Here is a 15,809-nt window from a genome sequence, read left to right as displayed (position 1 = left end):
GAATTGCCTAACCGAATAATTTTTAATTTACTATTTATACTAAATACAACTAAGTTGAGGGTTCCACTTCTTTATTTGTTGCATAATTGACTAATTAAAAGAGTAGGTCTAACAATTTACTGTAACTATTCGTACAAGAATCATTTTTTTTTTTTTTTTTTGAAAAACTTCAAGGTATTTATGAAAGAATGCATTTAATTTACATGAATTGTTTGTGGAATAAGTATTTTGAGACAAAAAAAAAAGGAAGAAAAAAAAAAAGAAAAAGAAAATGAGGGAGGAAGTATTTAATAGTCATACCACTGTTTTTATGTGGTTGGAATAACTGTAATAATCAGTTTCTTAGCAATTAATTAAATGTATTTAATGACTTTACACCCTACTTTAAGGTAGGTAAATTTATTGACCAAGAAGGGTACTAGAAGTTACGTTTTACTTTTATTAGCATGACAAAAACAGTACAAAGTTAGGCATTTGTAATTAAATGTAGTTTTTTTCGGATAATAATAATTAAATGTAGTTGCCTTGCACGCTGAGAAACAAATAATATGACGATAAGGTGGGGTATGTCTGTCACTTTCTTTCTAGAAAAGTCTTGCCATCACCCCATTCAACATCACCTTACGTATATGTGTGAAGTAACCCCATGATGATCAAATCTCAGCCGTTCAATCCATCATCACCATCATCATCCTATCTCTACAATTCAACCAGTTTGCGTAACAAACTCCATCTCCTCTTAATATTATGATCAGAAGCATCTTATTATCTTATTCAGTTCAAGTACTTCACTATTGGAAAAAAAAAAAAACAAACAAAGCTTCAATGTTAATGTAAATAAAATTAAAAATTGGCACATTTGTATTATAGGAGACCTCACCACCTAACTTAATTAGTACATATGATATTAACACCCTGACTACTTATATTATATTTTAATTTATTTTATACTATGTAGAGAAACGAAAAAACTAAAATAGAAGAGGAGAGAGAAAGTGAAATCCAACATATTAATTCTTTCCTAAGATTTTGACTTATTACAATGGTTTTTCATATGGGTCAATTTGTAATTACTGTATTTTTTAAGAACCAAATACCGTTTAACACTTTTTATGAATAGGCCTGTTAATGATACAGAATGCTTTTAATTATTTTGAGAATATAATATTATTACTTAGAATTAAAAATGGTAAAGATCACATTTATGTTATTTTGTGTGTCTAAGTTCTCCGGCCTCGCTTGTTTAAGTTCCCAACACAATTTTTTTCTTTGATTTTTTCACTAAAATTTTAGAACTCATATTTAATAAATAAATTAAAAATATATATATATATATATATATATATATATATATATTGTTTTTTGCAAATAAAAATATAAACTAAAAACATTAATATTCTTCCGAAACCGTCCCCGGCCAAAACCGTCTCCAAATCTGATCGGGAGGTTACTATTGCTCTCTTTTTGTTGGTCAATCCAAACCGACACGTGTGCTGACCTCCACCACGATTGGCACGTGTATTCACGCGCAGTTCAAATGCGTTGGACAACATGAGCTAAGTAGGTCGTACATGTGTCTGAGACACTTGAGGTAATGTCTAAAAACAATGAGGCAATAAAATCAGCCACCACAACGGAACAAATCCAACGTTCACCAGATAAGACCACCGACGCCGCCGCCGACCGCCTCCGGTGACCTGACCACCTCCTCCCAAATGGGTGCCCCAGATTCCGTAACGCAACACCACCACTCCCCTTATCTATTCCATTGAATTTTTGTTTCTTACTCTGTTTCTAAAGTTTTGTGTTCATGTGTGTTGGTTAGGCGATGGAGAGAAAAAATGATGATGATGTAGAGAGAGAAGAAGAAGATGAAGAAGAAGGGGATGAGAAGGAGAATCAGAAAGAAGACGAGGAAGAGAAGGATGTGGAGAAAGTTGAAGTGGTTGTTGAAGAAGCAGTGATTCAGAACAACCCTCCAAGACCAATTCACATGTCGAGAATGCAAAGATTGGCCACTACAAACCCTCTGAGACTTGTCATCAATAGTGCCACCAGAGTCGCCTCACCCTCTCCCCAGCAACCGCGTCCCTCTCCCCAGCAACCTCGTCCCTCTCCCCCTATGTCTCAGCCTCGCTCTACCCCAACCCCACAAGTAAGTCTCTCACACACACAAACACACAATAAATTATGCAACTTTTTTTTTTTAGCTAATTTTTGCAAATTTGATCTGAAATTTGTTTTGGGTTTTTTTTGGTGTCCAACCAGCAACCAGTTTAACACTCAATTCAAGAATTTACACAAACAGAATATCATTATTCTTGTTCCGCGCGCGCACACAATTATATATGTAACATTTTTTTGGCTGATTTTTGCAATTTTGATTTGGTTTTTTTGTGTGTGTAACCGGCAATCAGTAATAACACTGAATTCAAGAACATACACAAACAGAAAATCATTACTGTATTTCTGTTCCACACTCACACACATAATTATATATGTAACATTTTTTTGTTGATTTTTGCATATTTGATTTGGTTTTTTTTTTTTTTTTTTTTTTTTTTTTTTTTTTTTTTTTTGTGTGTGACCAGCAATCAGTTATAACATTGAATTCAAGGACATACACAAACAGAATATCATTGTTCTTGTTTGTTGTGCACACGGTTATGGCTATTGGGCTAGTTGGTTTTCTTCTATACAGGGGAATTGAAGGCATGATACAGGCAGGTTCAACAAGGAGAAGGGAGAAGAGGGTATTACAGTATTTTCTGCCACAGGTTGAGGTTGCCTCCATTCTTAGCATCACACTCGCATTCGCATGGCAAAAGGCTGTGAGGGTATGGCCTAAATTCACAGTCCATTTCATACTTTGGAGCTCTTTCGTCATGTCGTTGTCAGCTGGAATTCTCCTAATTTGCTTCCAAAAACCCCCCACCGATGGCGTTGGAGTCCTCTTTATCGCCTTTGCAATTGGCAATGGCTTGTACTCTTGTTGGGTCACGCCGCGGATTGGGTTTTGTTGCAAGATCCTGATTAAAGCGCTTGAACCAGTTTCAAAGTTCTCGGATTTGAATCAGCCCACTTATTGGATGCTTGGAATTGGTTTCTTGTGGATGTCTGTATGGATTTTAGCTGTAATTGGGTCAATAAATTTCTACTTCACACCACTGATCATAATAGTGTTAGTCTTGAGCTTGGCTTGGACCACTGAGGTCATGAGGAATGTTGCTAATATAACAGTTAGCAGAGTGATTGCTTTGTATTATCTCAGAGGAATGCAATCTGGTACTCAATTTTGCTTCCAAAGAGCCTTGTCTATAAATCTTGGAAGTGCTTGTCTTGGGTCCCTTTTTGTGCCTGCCATTGAAGCTCTGAGAATTGTAGCTCGAGGTTTGAATTTGATCGAGGGAGAAGATGAGTTCATGTTCTCTTGTGCACATTGCTGTCTCAAAGTCATGGAGTCCATCTTCAGATATGGCAATGGCTGGGCCTATGTACAGGTATTGTTACTCACAAACCATTACCACTTGCCAATATTATTTATTCCGCATTTCATACATAAAATGATACATTGTATATCTAGTACAGAAAATAGTTGCAGAATGTGACTTCTCCGTTCTTTCTTAGCAATTGTTCTTTGGAGAGTTCGATGAAAGTTGTAAGTTGTGTTGTGTTGTGAGGGATTTACTGTGTCTATAGTTGGCTTGTATGGTAGAATCAACGGGAGACCGGAGAGGCGGTGGTTTATTCTCTTCTGAGACCATACAACTCAATTTTTATTTAGGCAAGCATTTTGTGAGTAATTTAAAATATCATTTAATATTTTTAAAATGTTTGCAGAGTTATTCCTGAAGTTTCTTAATATATCTGTTATTATTCAGAGTTACTGTTTAAGATCAAGTTTCATATTATATATGTATATATAATGTTACTTTGAGATCCACTTGCAATGCTTGCCAAATCATTGTGCCACAATTGACTTATCTACTATTATTGAATGGAATTCGTCACCATGGTCCATCTACATCAATTCCAGCTATAGACTATGGTTTTGATTATATAATTTTTGTGACAGAATGAAGTATTCAAAAAACAATTGTTATATTTACAGATAGCAGCATATGGAAAAGATTTTGTGAAGGCATCACAAGACACTTGGGAGCTCTTTGAGGAGCGAGAAATGGAGCCCATTGTCGACACCGACATGACCAGCGCGATCTGCTTCCTCACCGGTGTCTGCAGTGGCTCCATCTGTGTTATTGTAGTTGCAGCTTGGACTGCCACCGTGCACGAGAAGTTCACCGCCACCATTTCACTCCTTTCCTTCTTCGTTGGTTACCTCATGGTTAGTGGACTTGACCCAACATTTAGGTCATGTGATCAATTTGGGATACATTTTTATCAATTTAAATCGTTTGATTAACGAATTCCTATCCCCTCCTGTGCATGAGATCGTCTACATCACGAAATGTAACAATATGAAAAACTATGTAACATAATTATTGCATAAGCAATGTAAAGACACATGGTGAAAACGGCACAGGAGAGGATTTGAGTTCTTGATTAACGTATTCTAATTGTGGCTCTAATGTTTCAGACTAGGATTGCCATGGCATTGCCTCATGCTTGTGTGAATTGCTACTATGTTTGCTACGCCGAGAATCCACAAAACAGGCTATTTGATAAAACAATAGCTGACCGTCTCACCATGTTGAATTCCGGTCGCGACGTGTATGTGCCGACGCCACATGTCCCTCGTCGATTTGCGAGATAGTTCAGAGCTCAGATGACCACAAATTGTGTCAAGTCTAACAAAATACGCATGTGTTACACATTGGTATGGTTTTAATTATGCCAGGGAGCTAAAGTTATGCACTAAAATGAGCACACTGAGTGGGACCAAAAAGGGTTAACCTAGACTGGACAGGACCAAAGCTGAATTTTCCACATGGTGGTGGAGATATGGTGATGATGGAAATTTTGAACATGAAAGTACTATTATACCACTATCGAGTGGATGGATGCTTTTGAAATTGGGAGGGATGAGGAGACCCCACTGAGATTCTTATCAACAAGGCTACAAGAACAAAGTGTCTTCTGGTCCTGCCCTATTGTGTATTGTATTTGGGAATACTTTTGGGATATTCGATTATAGCTAGTCCCACCATCATTTAATTATTATTATTTTAGTCTGGTAGAATCTATCATTATTTAATTACATTGTTTTTGTTTATGTAATCTTCATGTGAATCACCACCATGGGGAGATTTCATTAATTTATTTTTTCGACCTTTCACTTCTATTCTTTTTTTTTCTCGAAAAATTCAAACAAACTTGTACACAATTACGATATTGTCTTTAACAATGGGTCAATCACTCAATCTATCCTTTTAAAAGGAGAGATCATACTAGTTGAGCCTGTTTGGCTAATGTTTTTGCTTTTATGTTTTTGACATTTGCTGATGTATGTAATAAAGTAAAAGCACGAATCATGTTTGGTAACGTTTACTATCATTTGAATAGTATCGAAAAAAATCTTTCTAAATTAATATTTTTAACTAGCTATTCAAATTTTCAAACTTGTAGCGTTTTTTTTACCAAATATGCTTTCACGTTTTTGCTTCTGAAAATCTTGTAACAAATTTATGTTACCAATCAAGTTTCAAAATAGTGTTGAAGCATAAATATTGCTTCTGTTTTGAATCAAAACAAAAGTATAGAACAACTATAGTTGTCAAATGGGCCCTTAATATACTTTGATTCTACTCTGTTTAGATATGATTTTATAGTATTTTCTTCAAATAAAATTTTAGTCCTCATTAGACATCCCACCAAAGGAAGGTGCAACTCATGTTCTATAAAATAAATAAATAATCTAATTTCAAGGCTCCAACTCACCTCTCACAAAATTCTATTTGAATAAAACCCTATATGGGCTAATGAAAGTGATGAAATGTCCACTAACAGTTCAATAATGAAGATCACGAGACACTAGGATTTAAAATTTTTTTTTTTAATACATGTCATATTGGCGCTGATATGTGTGTTGAAATGCCTTTCGATAGTCTCTTTAAACGAAGACTTGGAGTTGAATCTTGAACTGTAGAGGAGGGGTCCAGTGGTCTAGCGTAGGCATTGGTCCAAAAATAACTTAGAGATGCTATCCAGTATCCACAAACACATTCGAAGGGAATGCCGATGTGTCTCACATTGAGACCCACCCACTTGATCAAAAGGGCTTAGATCCAATAAAATAGGTTACACCCTCAAGAAAGTTAAGTATTTTAATTGGCTTGACAGGACAGGTCGGGTCATTCAATAACTCTATAATTGACCAGTGGGACCCTCCACTTATCAAAAGACAGATAGAGTTGAAAATGACCTAAGAGAAGCGAGAGGTTTTTGTTGCTACCTTTTGGGTCACTCATTATCCAAATTACCCCCCATCAATTATTCCTTTAAAATGCAAAATCTTATAAAGTTGCAAACACTTCTGTTTGATTAAGTTATGTTTGCTAGTAGGGTCTACCTCAATTTGCTACTCATGGTTTGCAATCTAAAGGCCATTAGGCACAGTGATTTGAATAGTCATTGCAGTGTGACTGACTACTATTTATTAATTTCATATGAAAATTATTTTTGATGGATAGTGTGGAGCATGTCAGATACTGTATAGGCCCAACTTTGCGAAATTGAATTCCCGAAATTTTTTTTTTTTTTGACTGTGGATGGTTTCTCTGAGGAGAAAGGAAAAGCAAACAAAAGCTATTGAATCATACAGTTTAAAATCATCCCGTTTTATATATTTTGCACATTAAGCCTTTCGCTCAATGTTAGATGTGAAGTGCCAACCAACTTCAAAAAATTTCTTGAACCTTTTCCTTCCTTGTAATCTTTCCTTCGTATTTTTTTAGACAATTAAGAGTCTCAGCCCCTGATATATATAGGCAACAAAGAGACTAAACCCCTCATATATAGATTTAGAGAGAAACATAACACCGTAGTAGATGGTATAAACCAAAGTCACAAATTTTCTAAATTCGTTCGAATTTTCGTTCTCACCTCCACTTTATGTGACTTAAATTTTGTCCTTTTTGTGCTTCCACTCTCGTTCTATTTGTGTGATTGATTAAGTATAACCTGAGAGGTCCGTAAATTTTTCATCAACCTATTCGAGGTAGACTCACAACCAAAATACCAGCATAAGCAATTTAGCTTGTCGAGGCACACAAGTATGAAGGCGTGTTTACTTAAACATAGAATGTGACAGCATCTTCATGTAACTAGTTTGAAGTAGACACTGTTTTGGCAGAAGGCAAGCATTATCTTGGACCCTCGTTGCAACCTGTATTTTATAAACACTGGCCAGCAATTTCATTATCCCTTAGACCCATTAACCATTGTCAAGTCAAAAAAAAAAACAAAAAAAACCAAAAAACAAAAAAACAAAACAAAAAACAAAAATTAACAAACCAAAATTATAGTTTCTCAAAAAGAACCATGGGAGTGGGGAAAGACACAAGGAATGACAAGTTCCCATGGAAAACACCATCGGGTCACTGGCCTGGGAGGTATAACCTCTCCTTTCCATATATTGTAGGTGTGGGTTTGAGCCCATAGCGATCATTTTACCAAACTGGGGGGGCGGGGGAGGAAATATATATATATATATATATATATATATATATATATATATATTTCCCACAAAAACCAAAATGGCCTACCAGTTTGCTGGGTAATGGAAAACAACTATTCCTGCTGCTCAGAAGATTTCCCTGCAAAACTATATTAGCCAACCTTTTTTACGGATAATAGAAGAAATTTAGAATACCTGGGGAGGGCGGGGTGTAGAGTGAGTTGGCATTATCTGGATGATGGTAACCCCAGCAAGATTTTCACAATATTTCAATTTTGGCATGGTATGACTAATCTCTTCACAGCTTAGCATCTCATACTACTTCCATATTTTATCAACTTCAATAGATGACATTCACACTTACAATGAAAATAACATGCCATAGAGCATCTTCAAAATACTTGGATACAAACACCATTTTGCATCATATCAATCGCACATCATCAAAGAACCAAAATAATTCCAACTTGAGATTCAATTGCATAAATCAGGTTCTAATAGAGAAACTAAAAGGGTATCATACTTTACAATCAGTCACAGGACTCATAATTAACCAATTAGTGTGCCCTTGTAGATACTAAATGTAATGCCCGTGATATTTGCCTCGTATGAATATGGACAGTTCGGTGGAAAAGGCATTTAAGCATTTGAAATTAATTTAAATACTACAAATGTAACTGGGAGTTGTTAAGTGGGTAATGTGCCGAGATATTTCTCTAACATACTCAAGGTATCTTTAACAGATCACGATCTATTCTACATATATGATAGAATATACTTCTAAGGAATGTTGGATATTTCACTAAGAAAATATAGCCTTTTTATGTAGAATGAGAGAGTTTCTGGGAGAGAAGAAGAGGGAGTCCAGGCTATTAGCCTAATAAGGCAACTATTCTACTGCGTCTTGTTTTCAGATTGCAAATTGTATTAAATAGTATATTTGTTAACTGAGAGTGATTACAGTAAGGAGAGTTGAATTTGAAAAAGGATATCCCTGGAAAGAGTTTTAGCTTGAGAAAAGTTAACACGCAAGTAATTCTCTAGTTTACTTTAATCTCAATCGTATGGTATATTGAATGGAAAATGAAATTGGATTATAGTGGTTCGAAAATCTTATTGGTAAGTGGAATTTTTGTAGATATATTTCTGGAAAATAAAGTAGCATTAAGTTAGTACAAATATGTGTACCTCTGTTCCAAGTATTGAAATCATATAGATTGACTATGATTTCAATACTAGGTCTGTTCCTAGTATGACTTAAGAGCATGCGTTCTGAACTTTAAGGGTAGTTGGGAGGATCATTTGACTTTAGTTTAATTCGCATATAATAGTAGCTTTTAGGCCAGTATTGGAAAGGCTCCTTATGAGGCGCTATATGGTCGACCATGTCGTTCTCCTACTTGTTGGGCCGAAGTGGGGGACAACAACTTGTTGGGGCCAGAGCTGGTGCGTGAGACCATTGAGAAGGTGAAGATTATTCAAGACATGTTGCGTACAACCTAGAGTCGCCAGAACAGTTAAGCTGGCAGACGTAGGACAGCGTTAGAGTTTGATGTGGAAGATTATGTTTCTAAAAGGTCTCACCCATGAAAGGGGTTGTGAGATTTGGGGGAAGGAAATGAAAGCTTTCACCAAGATTTATTGGGACTTTTTGAGATGGAGGAGAAATACCAACATTCCATCTCCCATGTGGTTCGCTTCATCTTCTCCATGGTAACTCCATTGAACCTTCACCAATGTTATATCCTTGAGTAGTAAGTGCTCAATGTAACAAGGGGGAGGCTGGGGAGCTTGTCTCACATAGGATCCGGATGGGAGAGTGATTGCGTATATATGGGCTGGGTGTTAGCCCCACCTAAGAGCTTAGGCTTTTGGGTCAGATCACGAAGTACCCACTCGTTACAGTTGGTATCAGAGACAGACCCAATCCTTGATCCAGTGTCACGCCAAGCGCCCGGCCCGAAGGGTTTCTGGGTCTGCAGCCAGGGGTAGGCAGGGTGGCCTAAGTCGCAACGAGAGCGTTGCGAGTTCGGGTAGGGGAAAATGTAGCACGGGGGAACTTGTCCCGCATTGGATCCAGATGAGAGTGATGAGGTATAAATGGGTTGGGTGTTAGCCCCACCTAATAGCTTAGGCTTTTGGATCGGATCACAAAGCACCCACCCGTCCGATCAACAATACGTTCTGATACCTCAACATATGTAGTAACAGGTTGAACTTCCACACACTCAATAGCCTGAGTATCATCCTGTAAACACTTCCTCAGCATCGACGCATGAACACATCATGTACTGTTGCCAATTTTTTTTTTTGGTACTATGGAGTACAGACAATTTGTAAGCCCCCTCACCAATCCTCACTATGATATCAAAAGACCCAATAAATCTCTGTGAAAGCTTCCATTCCTTCCCCCAAATCTTACAACCCTTTCGTAGGTGAGACCTCCAAAAAGACACAATCTCCCATATCAAACTCCAACACTCTCTTATGTGCGTCCGCATGACTCTTCTAGCGACTCTGGGTTGTGCGCAATATCTCTTGGATAATCTTCACCTTTTCTTTAGTCTCACACACCAGAGCTGTTACGTACTAGGAACAGAGGCACACATCTTCAAACTAACTTCATGCTACTTTAGTTTCCAGGAATATATATCTACAGAATTTCTACAATAATCTAACTCCATTCGTACATACAATTAACCTAATACAATATACCATACAACTCAGACTATAATCCAACTCCATACGTACATACAATTAACCTAATACAATTAGCATCTCAGCAAATCATCTCAGCAAATCAGTCTACATTATCATCATCATCTCTACAAACCAGTCTATATTCTTCATTGTCTCATAACTCCATCAAAAGTAAGGAAAAAAAATGGGTATGAAGAAAAAGAACACGGTTGAGAGAGATGAAAACATGTCTCAAAGAAGGAGTTGTTGTTGGAGCAAATTTATCACATCAATCACCCGTAGATTAAGTGCTGACATTTGATCTGCGATTGAGAGGTCTCCTGTAATCATGGCGTTACCAAATACCAAGCTTACTGCCCTAACACTGGTCTTGGCTAGAGAGATGAGAGAGAGAATGTGAAAGAGTCGAATGCTGATCTATGATAACTTGGTAAAGTGATGGGTTGATAGTCTGATGCTTCAATTGCTAGATTGCGAATAAACATGGACACGTCATTATAAGGACATAGCAAAGAGATTACAAAGAGATAAGGTTAGCATTTGGCAATATGACAAGGTGACACGATTTTTTATTGATAAGGCTTCCAAATTTGATTTGTATATTATTAATTTTTATTTTTTTAAAATAAGTTTTGCATTTTAGTGATCTATATATTCATAAGAGTTTGCAATTTATGAATGTATACGAGCCTTATATGAGCTTGTGTTCACGAACACAACGAGCCTAAAACGAGCTCATGTTCACGAGCTTATATGAGTCAAGCTCAACACTGTTCGGGCTCGGCTCGTTTAGTAAATGAGCCTAGAAATTGAGCTCGAGCTCGGCTCGTTTGCTTAACGAACGAGCCTGAGCCGAGCCTGCGCTGTTGATGAGTTCATTTGCAGCCCTATACCAAACTGCCCATATACACACATGTAAGGCAAAAATCACGGATATTGCACTAAAATTTTGAGATTAGCTCATCATCGTCTCATTGGTCATTAAGTAAAAATCTCTTGACCAACTTTAAGTCTACAAATGCAGATCCTACAATGGACACATGGCAAAATCTTAAGGTTCATACTTTTCATGGAAAGTCTGATAAATCAAATTCAATTTTATTTCCAAATCAAAAGAGGCAAATCTCTTTTGATTTTGAAAATTTAAAACAATCATGGGAAGTTTCCAAATTAAACACTTCACTCTTTGGCCTATAAATACAAGGCCACTCAACACTTTCTGGGTGGACAAACACGGGCTAAGAGACAGTTGAAACTCTGGTAAATCTAACACTCAAAGTTCTGAAGACAGAGAACAACAAGCACACCACTCTTATGTCATTCTTCTTTTAAGACCTTCATAGACTAGCCCTTAATCGAAAATTCATTCTTCAAGATTCTTTAAGAGCTTGAATAACTTTCACAATTGGTTTAAGATCAAGCTCTTTGGAGCACTTGCACTGGGTATGACAAGGAGATCTAATCAGAGGAATATTCCTTGTTGTAAAAGAATCAAACACAGAGAATTGTACCAATTTATTTATTATTAATATGTCCACGTGTTCGGTTCTAGACTTTGGACATGAAATTTGTCCGAAAATCTAGGAACAAAAAATGATGAACAAATAATCAATTAAATTAATTTAAAAAAAATTGTACAATTCTTTGCGGTTGACTCTTTTACGAGCATGAATCTGCCTTTAATTCAATCTCCTTGATTTTCTTTTTATACGTAATAATGAAATAAAAAGGCATTCAAAAGGGGAACGCGTCCCTTAAACAATAGTGGAACCGGGGGCTAAGGCCCCAAAGAATCCTTCAATCTCCTTGATTTTCGGTGTGGAGGCTGCAAGGAGCTTAATCTTGAATCGGTTATGATGAGTTTTCTTCAGAGCTTCGAGATTGAAAAAGGCTTGACTGAATTTCCTATCAAGGGATGGTGCAGCTTAATCTCGAACGGTGGGTCAATGTTCGTATATGAAGAACGACACTTGTGGGGTGTGCTTCTTGTTCTTCATCTTCAGATTCTTCAAGTGTAGAAGGTATTCAAAGAAGAATGTCGTTCTTGTTCTTCTTTGTCTTTAGGAAAAAAAAAAAAAAAAAGTGTTGAAGTTCTTCAAAGAAGAATGGCATATGCATGACGTACTAGTTGTTCTTTGCTTTCAAAATTTCGAGGGCCAGATGAGTTAAAGGTTTGATAAAGCTTCAACAGTCTCTTAATCTCTCTGTTTGTGTTTCACTAAAAAGTGTTGAGAGCCTTGTATTTATAAGCCAGAGGGTGGAGTGTTTAATTTGGAAACTCCTCATGATTGCTCTAAATTTTCAAAATCGAGAGATTTTGAATTTGATTTATCACACTTTCCATGAAAAGATTGAACCTTGAGATTTTGCCATGTGTCCGTTGTGGAACCCGCATTTGTACTTTAACTTGATCAAGAGATTTTGACTTATTGACCAATCGGACGGTGATGGAAAAATGGATGGAAGGGAGAAGATGGATGAATGAGACATCCTTAGGGATGGGAAAGTGTCACCTTTCACTTTTTGTGTGGTTGAATGGAAGGATGGATGGGGGGTTACACCTTTTTTTTTAGTAAGGTGGGAAGGAAGGGAATATGAGTTTTTATATATTTTTTACCAATATATCCCAATTACACGTGTGTGAAAATTTAAGTAGTATTTAACAAGTGATTTTGCAAGTAATTAAAGGGTAAAATTGGTATCACATATTTATAGGGTAACTTTTCTTTCTTTCCATCCTCTCTTTCGCCCAATTTTGGATGAATAATTTTTTTTCTTCCAAAAACATAGGTTAGGAGGGATGCTTCATCCCTTCTTGTTTCTTCCCTCTCTTCCATTCCTTACAAACCAAACAAAGGAAACTTCTTCCATCCCTCCTCTTTTCCATTGTTTCCTCAATCCTTCCTTCCAACCAAACATAGAATTGGTGTCTATACACCTACTTACAAATTACAACAAGGTCTAAAAAAGTTATATTATCATCAATCATAAGACTCATAACTCACCAATAAGTGACCACGTGCTTACAAAGTACAATAGAATATAGAAGGGATTCTTCTATGAAAACTCCTGTACTACAATTGAATGAAAAATAACTCCAACCCCAGAAAATGGATGCTAAACTCTATCAATCCCTGGAAAGAAAAAAAAGATTTCAACTAATGAATGCCAGCAAAGCAGTGATAAACAAATTCCAGGAGTAGACCTCACCACAAATAGCTTTCTCCCCGACACTTTAACACAAAGTTCTCCTCCATATTTTGCAGGCTCCAAAATCTATTTCAATAAAAAAATTGGAGGAAATTGGCAGGCCTATATCAGCTGAGACTTTAAAATTCTTCTTGTTCTTCTTTTTTCCCATTTCAGAAGCTGATACAAAATTCCGAATTTACATAATTGATTTTTCATTTACAGTCATCCTTTATAAAACATATTCTTTTACAACTCCATAGATAGGCCCTGTCAAACTAATCCTTCAAGCATCAAGAATGCACTTCCAACCATAATGTAATACTTGGGAAATATCTCCAATTTGCACAGCACATAAGTTCTATAAAGGCAAAACTAACAAGAAGAGGAACACTCAAAGCTGAACACCCTTCTTACCCTTGGGGCTTCACAAATTTTATAGACTTGTTTTGCATGATTTTCAACAACTTGTATTTATTTTAAATTTGCATTCTTGAAGTTTCAGAACTGATATGAAATTTTGCACAAAGAGCACAGCTTTTTTAAAGTTATTTTCATTTTCTATGGGTAGGGTTCTTATAAATGGATAAATAAATAAATAAATTCTTTCACAAGGAAAGCCTTCAGCTTATTTTCTCAAAATACTTTGCCGAATGTTTTTTCTATTGTTTCAATTTAAAATATTTGCTTTTAGCAGGACGGTATCAACAGAAGTGAAGGATGACTTTGATGGGGCTTTGAGGTGGAAACAATGAGGGAACCCTCCTTTCAGCTTCTCATCTTGTATACAGATGCTATATGACTAAACCGATTTGAATACAGCAGACAAGTCAGGTCATCCCATACAAAATAAACTAATGGTTCACCTAAGCCGATACCCCGCCTCAATGTCATTTCCTGAATATTGCTAGAACCATTTCCACTACCTCTATAATTGATGAATACAAATCACCTAAATTACAGAAAGCATTCGTCCTGCTGCTTCTCCCAAACAGCCCTAATGGTTCCAAATAAAATTCCAATTATGTACACTTGATCTACCAGGCAGGAAGTATCACACCACTTCTTAAAATCTAAACCACCACAGTTTGTCTAGTCATAGAATCACAAATACATACAATCAACAAATATTTGGCCAAATGAAAGCTGTAAGAGGAAAATCACACATGATTTCAAAATCACAAAGCCATCCAACGCAAAACAAATAAATCACTAATTCATTCCAAAGAACTCAATTTAAGACACATAAAAAGCAAAAGCATGTCCATAAATTATTGGATACTAAACAGTAAGCACAAACATTCATCAAAATACCCAATTTCTACTTTGCTTCCACTTACTACTTATACAATACGAACAATAACAATCCCCAAAACACAATTTTAAGCCATAACCCCAATTCAAAACCCCAAATTACCTCTCACCATCACTCTGCGGAAGCCGGCCCTGGTTTCCCATCTCCGCTCTTCGCCTCACCCGAGCAACACCCACCACCATGGTGGTGATGATGATGATGGTGGTGGTGGTGCTGCTTACCCTTCAGCTGCTTCCTCATATCATACGCATCCTCACCATCCGCATAGTACTTCGCCTCCACATCATGAATCTTGTATCCCAAAGTCTCCGTATAGAGATTAAACGCCGCCCGATTGCTCTTCCTCACGTGCAGCGACACGTACTCGGCACCGAACACCTGCTCCATAGCGTTTTGTGCGGCGGTCATGAGCTTGGTGGCGAGACCGAGTTTGCGGTGGGTTCGGAGGACGGCGAGGGAGGTGATGTGGCCGTGACACTCGGAGCTCTCTTCCTCCATCTTGGCCAGCACGTAGCCGACGATCTTGCCGCCGTAGTCTTCGGCGACGTAGAGGAGCTGAGGCCACGATAGGATGTGATAGAAGTAGTATTTCATTTGGTAGTTCTCGGGGAGGCAGAAGAGGTTGCATGTCTGCATCGCCAAGAGGTCGTCTATGGTGGCCTTGCGTATGCACACCATGGTTGCTTGTGTTCTAGGGTTAGGGTTTGTCTCTGTGGTGGGGAGAGAGGGAGTGTGCGCGCGCGCGCTGTGGTGGTGTTGAGTCGATGGACTTGGCTCGGGCAATTGGACCTTTAGTGGGTTAAGAATCGGCGTATTGTGCTGCTCCGTCCTTGCTGAAAAATGGGATTACTTATTAAAGGGCGAAGCGAGAAAAATACTCTTCTGGCCATTTTTTATTTTTTTGTTTATAGCTCGTTTAGTTTGAAAAAAAATTGAGTAAAAAAGGATTTATGTTGTATATATATAAAG

At 37.3% G+C, this 15,809-nt stretch overlaps 2 protein-coding genes across 2 annotated transcripts; one reads left to right on the top strand and one right to left on the bottom strand.

Annotated features, from left to right (window-relative positions):
* The first annotated feature begins 1,570 nt into the window (after window positions 1-1,570).
* On the top strand, window positions 1,571-5,302 carry LOC132299370 (uncharacterized). Its single transcript, XM_059795923.1, has 5 exons — window positions 1,571-1,733; window positions 1,826-2,155; window positions 2,592-3,500; window positions 4,112-4,345; window positions 4,598-5,302. Exons 1-5 carry the CDS (start codon window positions 1,716-1,718, stop codon window positions 4,772-4,774), a joined length of 1,668 nt encoding a protein of 555 aa, XP_059651906.1. The 5' UTR covers window positions 1,571-1,715; the 3' UTR covers window positions 4,775-5,302.
* A 9,419-nt stretch (window positions 5,303-14,721) lies between these two features.
* LOC132299369 (N-terminal acetyltransferase A complex catalytic subunit NAA10) lies at window positions 14,722-15,705 on the bottom strand. Its single transcript, XM_059795922.1, has one exon. It carries the CDS (start codon window positions 15,516-15,518, stop codon window positions 14,952-14,954), a length of 567 nt encoding a protein of 188 aa, XP_059651905.1. The 5' UTR covers window positions 15,519-15,705; the 3' UTR covers window positions 14,722-14,951.
* Between the last annotated feature and the right edge of the window lie 104 nt (window positions 15,706-15,809).

This window comes from Cornus florida, unplaced genomic scaffold (assembly GCF_030987335.1).
Source record: "Cornus florida cultivar Cherokee Brave unplaced genomic scaffold, ASM3098733v1 CherokeeBrave_3.0.0_Hap2_Chr03, whole genome shotgun sequence".
Classification (NCBI taxonomy): domain Eukaryota; kingdom Viridiplantae; phylum Streptophyta; class Magnoliopsida; order Cornales; family Cornaceae; genus Cornus; species Cornus florida.
The sequence above is the reverse complement of the archived record's forward strand: the minus strand, read 5'-3'. Positions and strand labels throughout refer to the sequence as shown.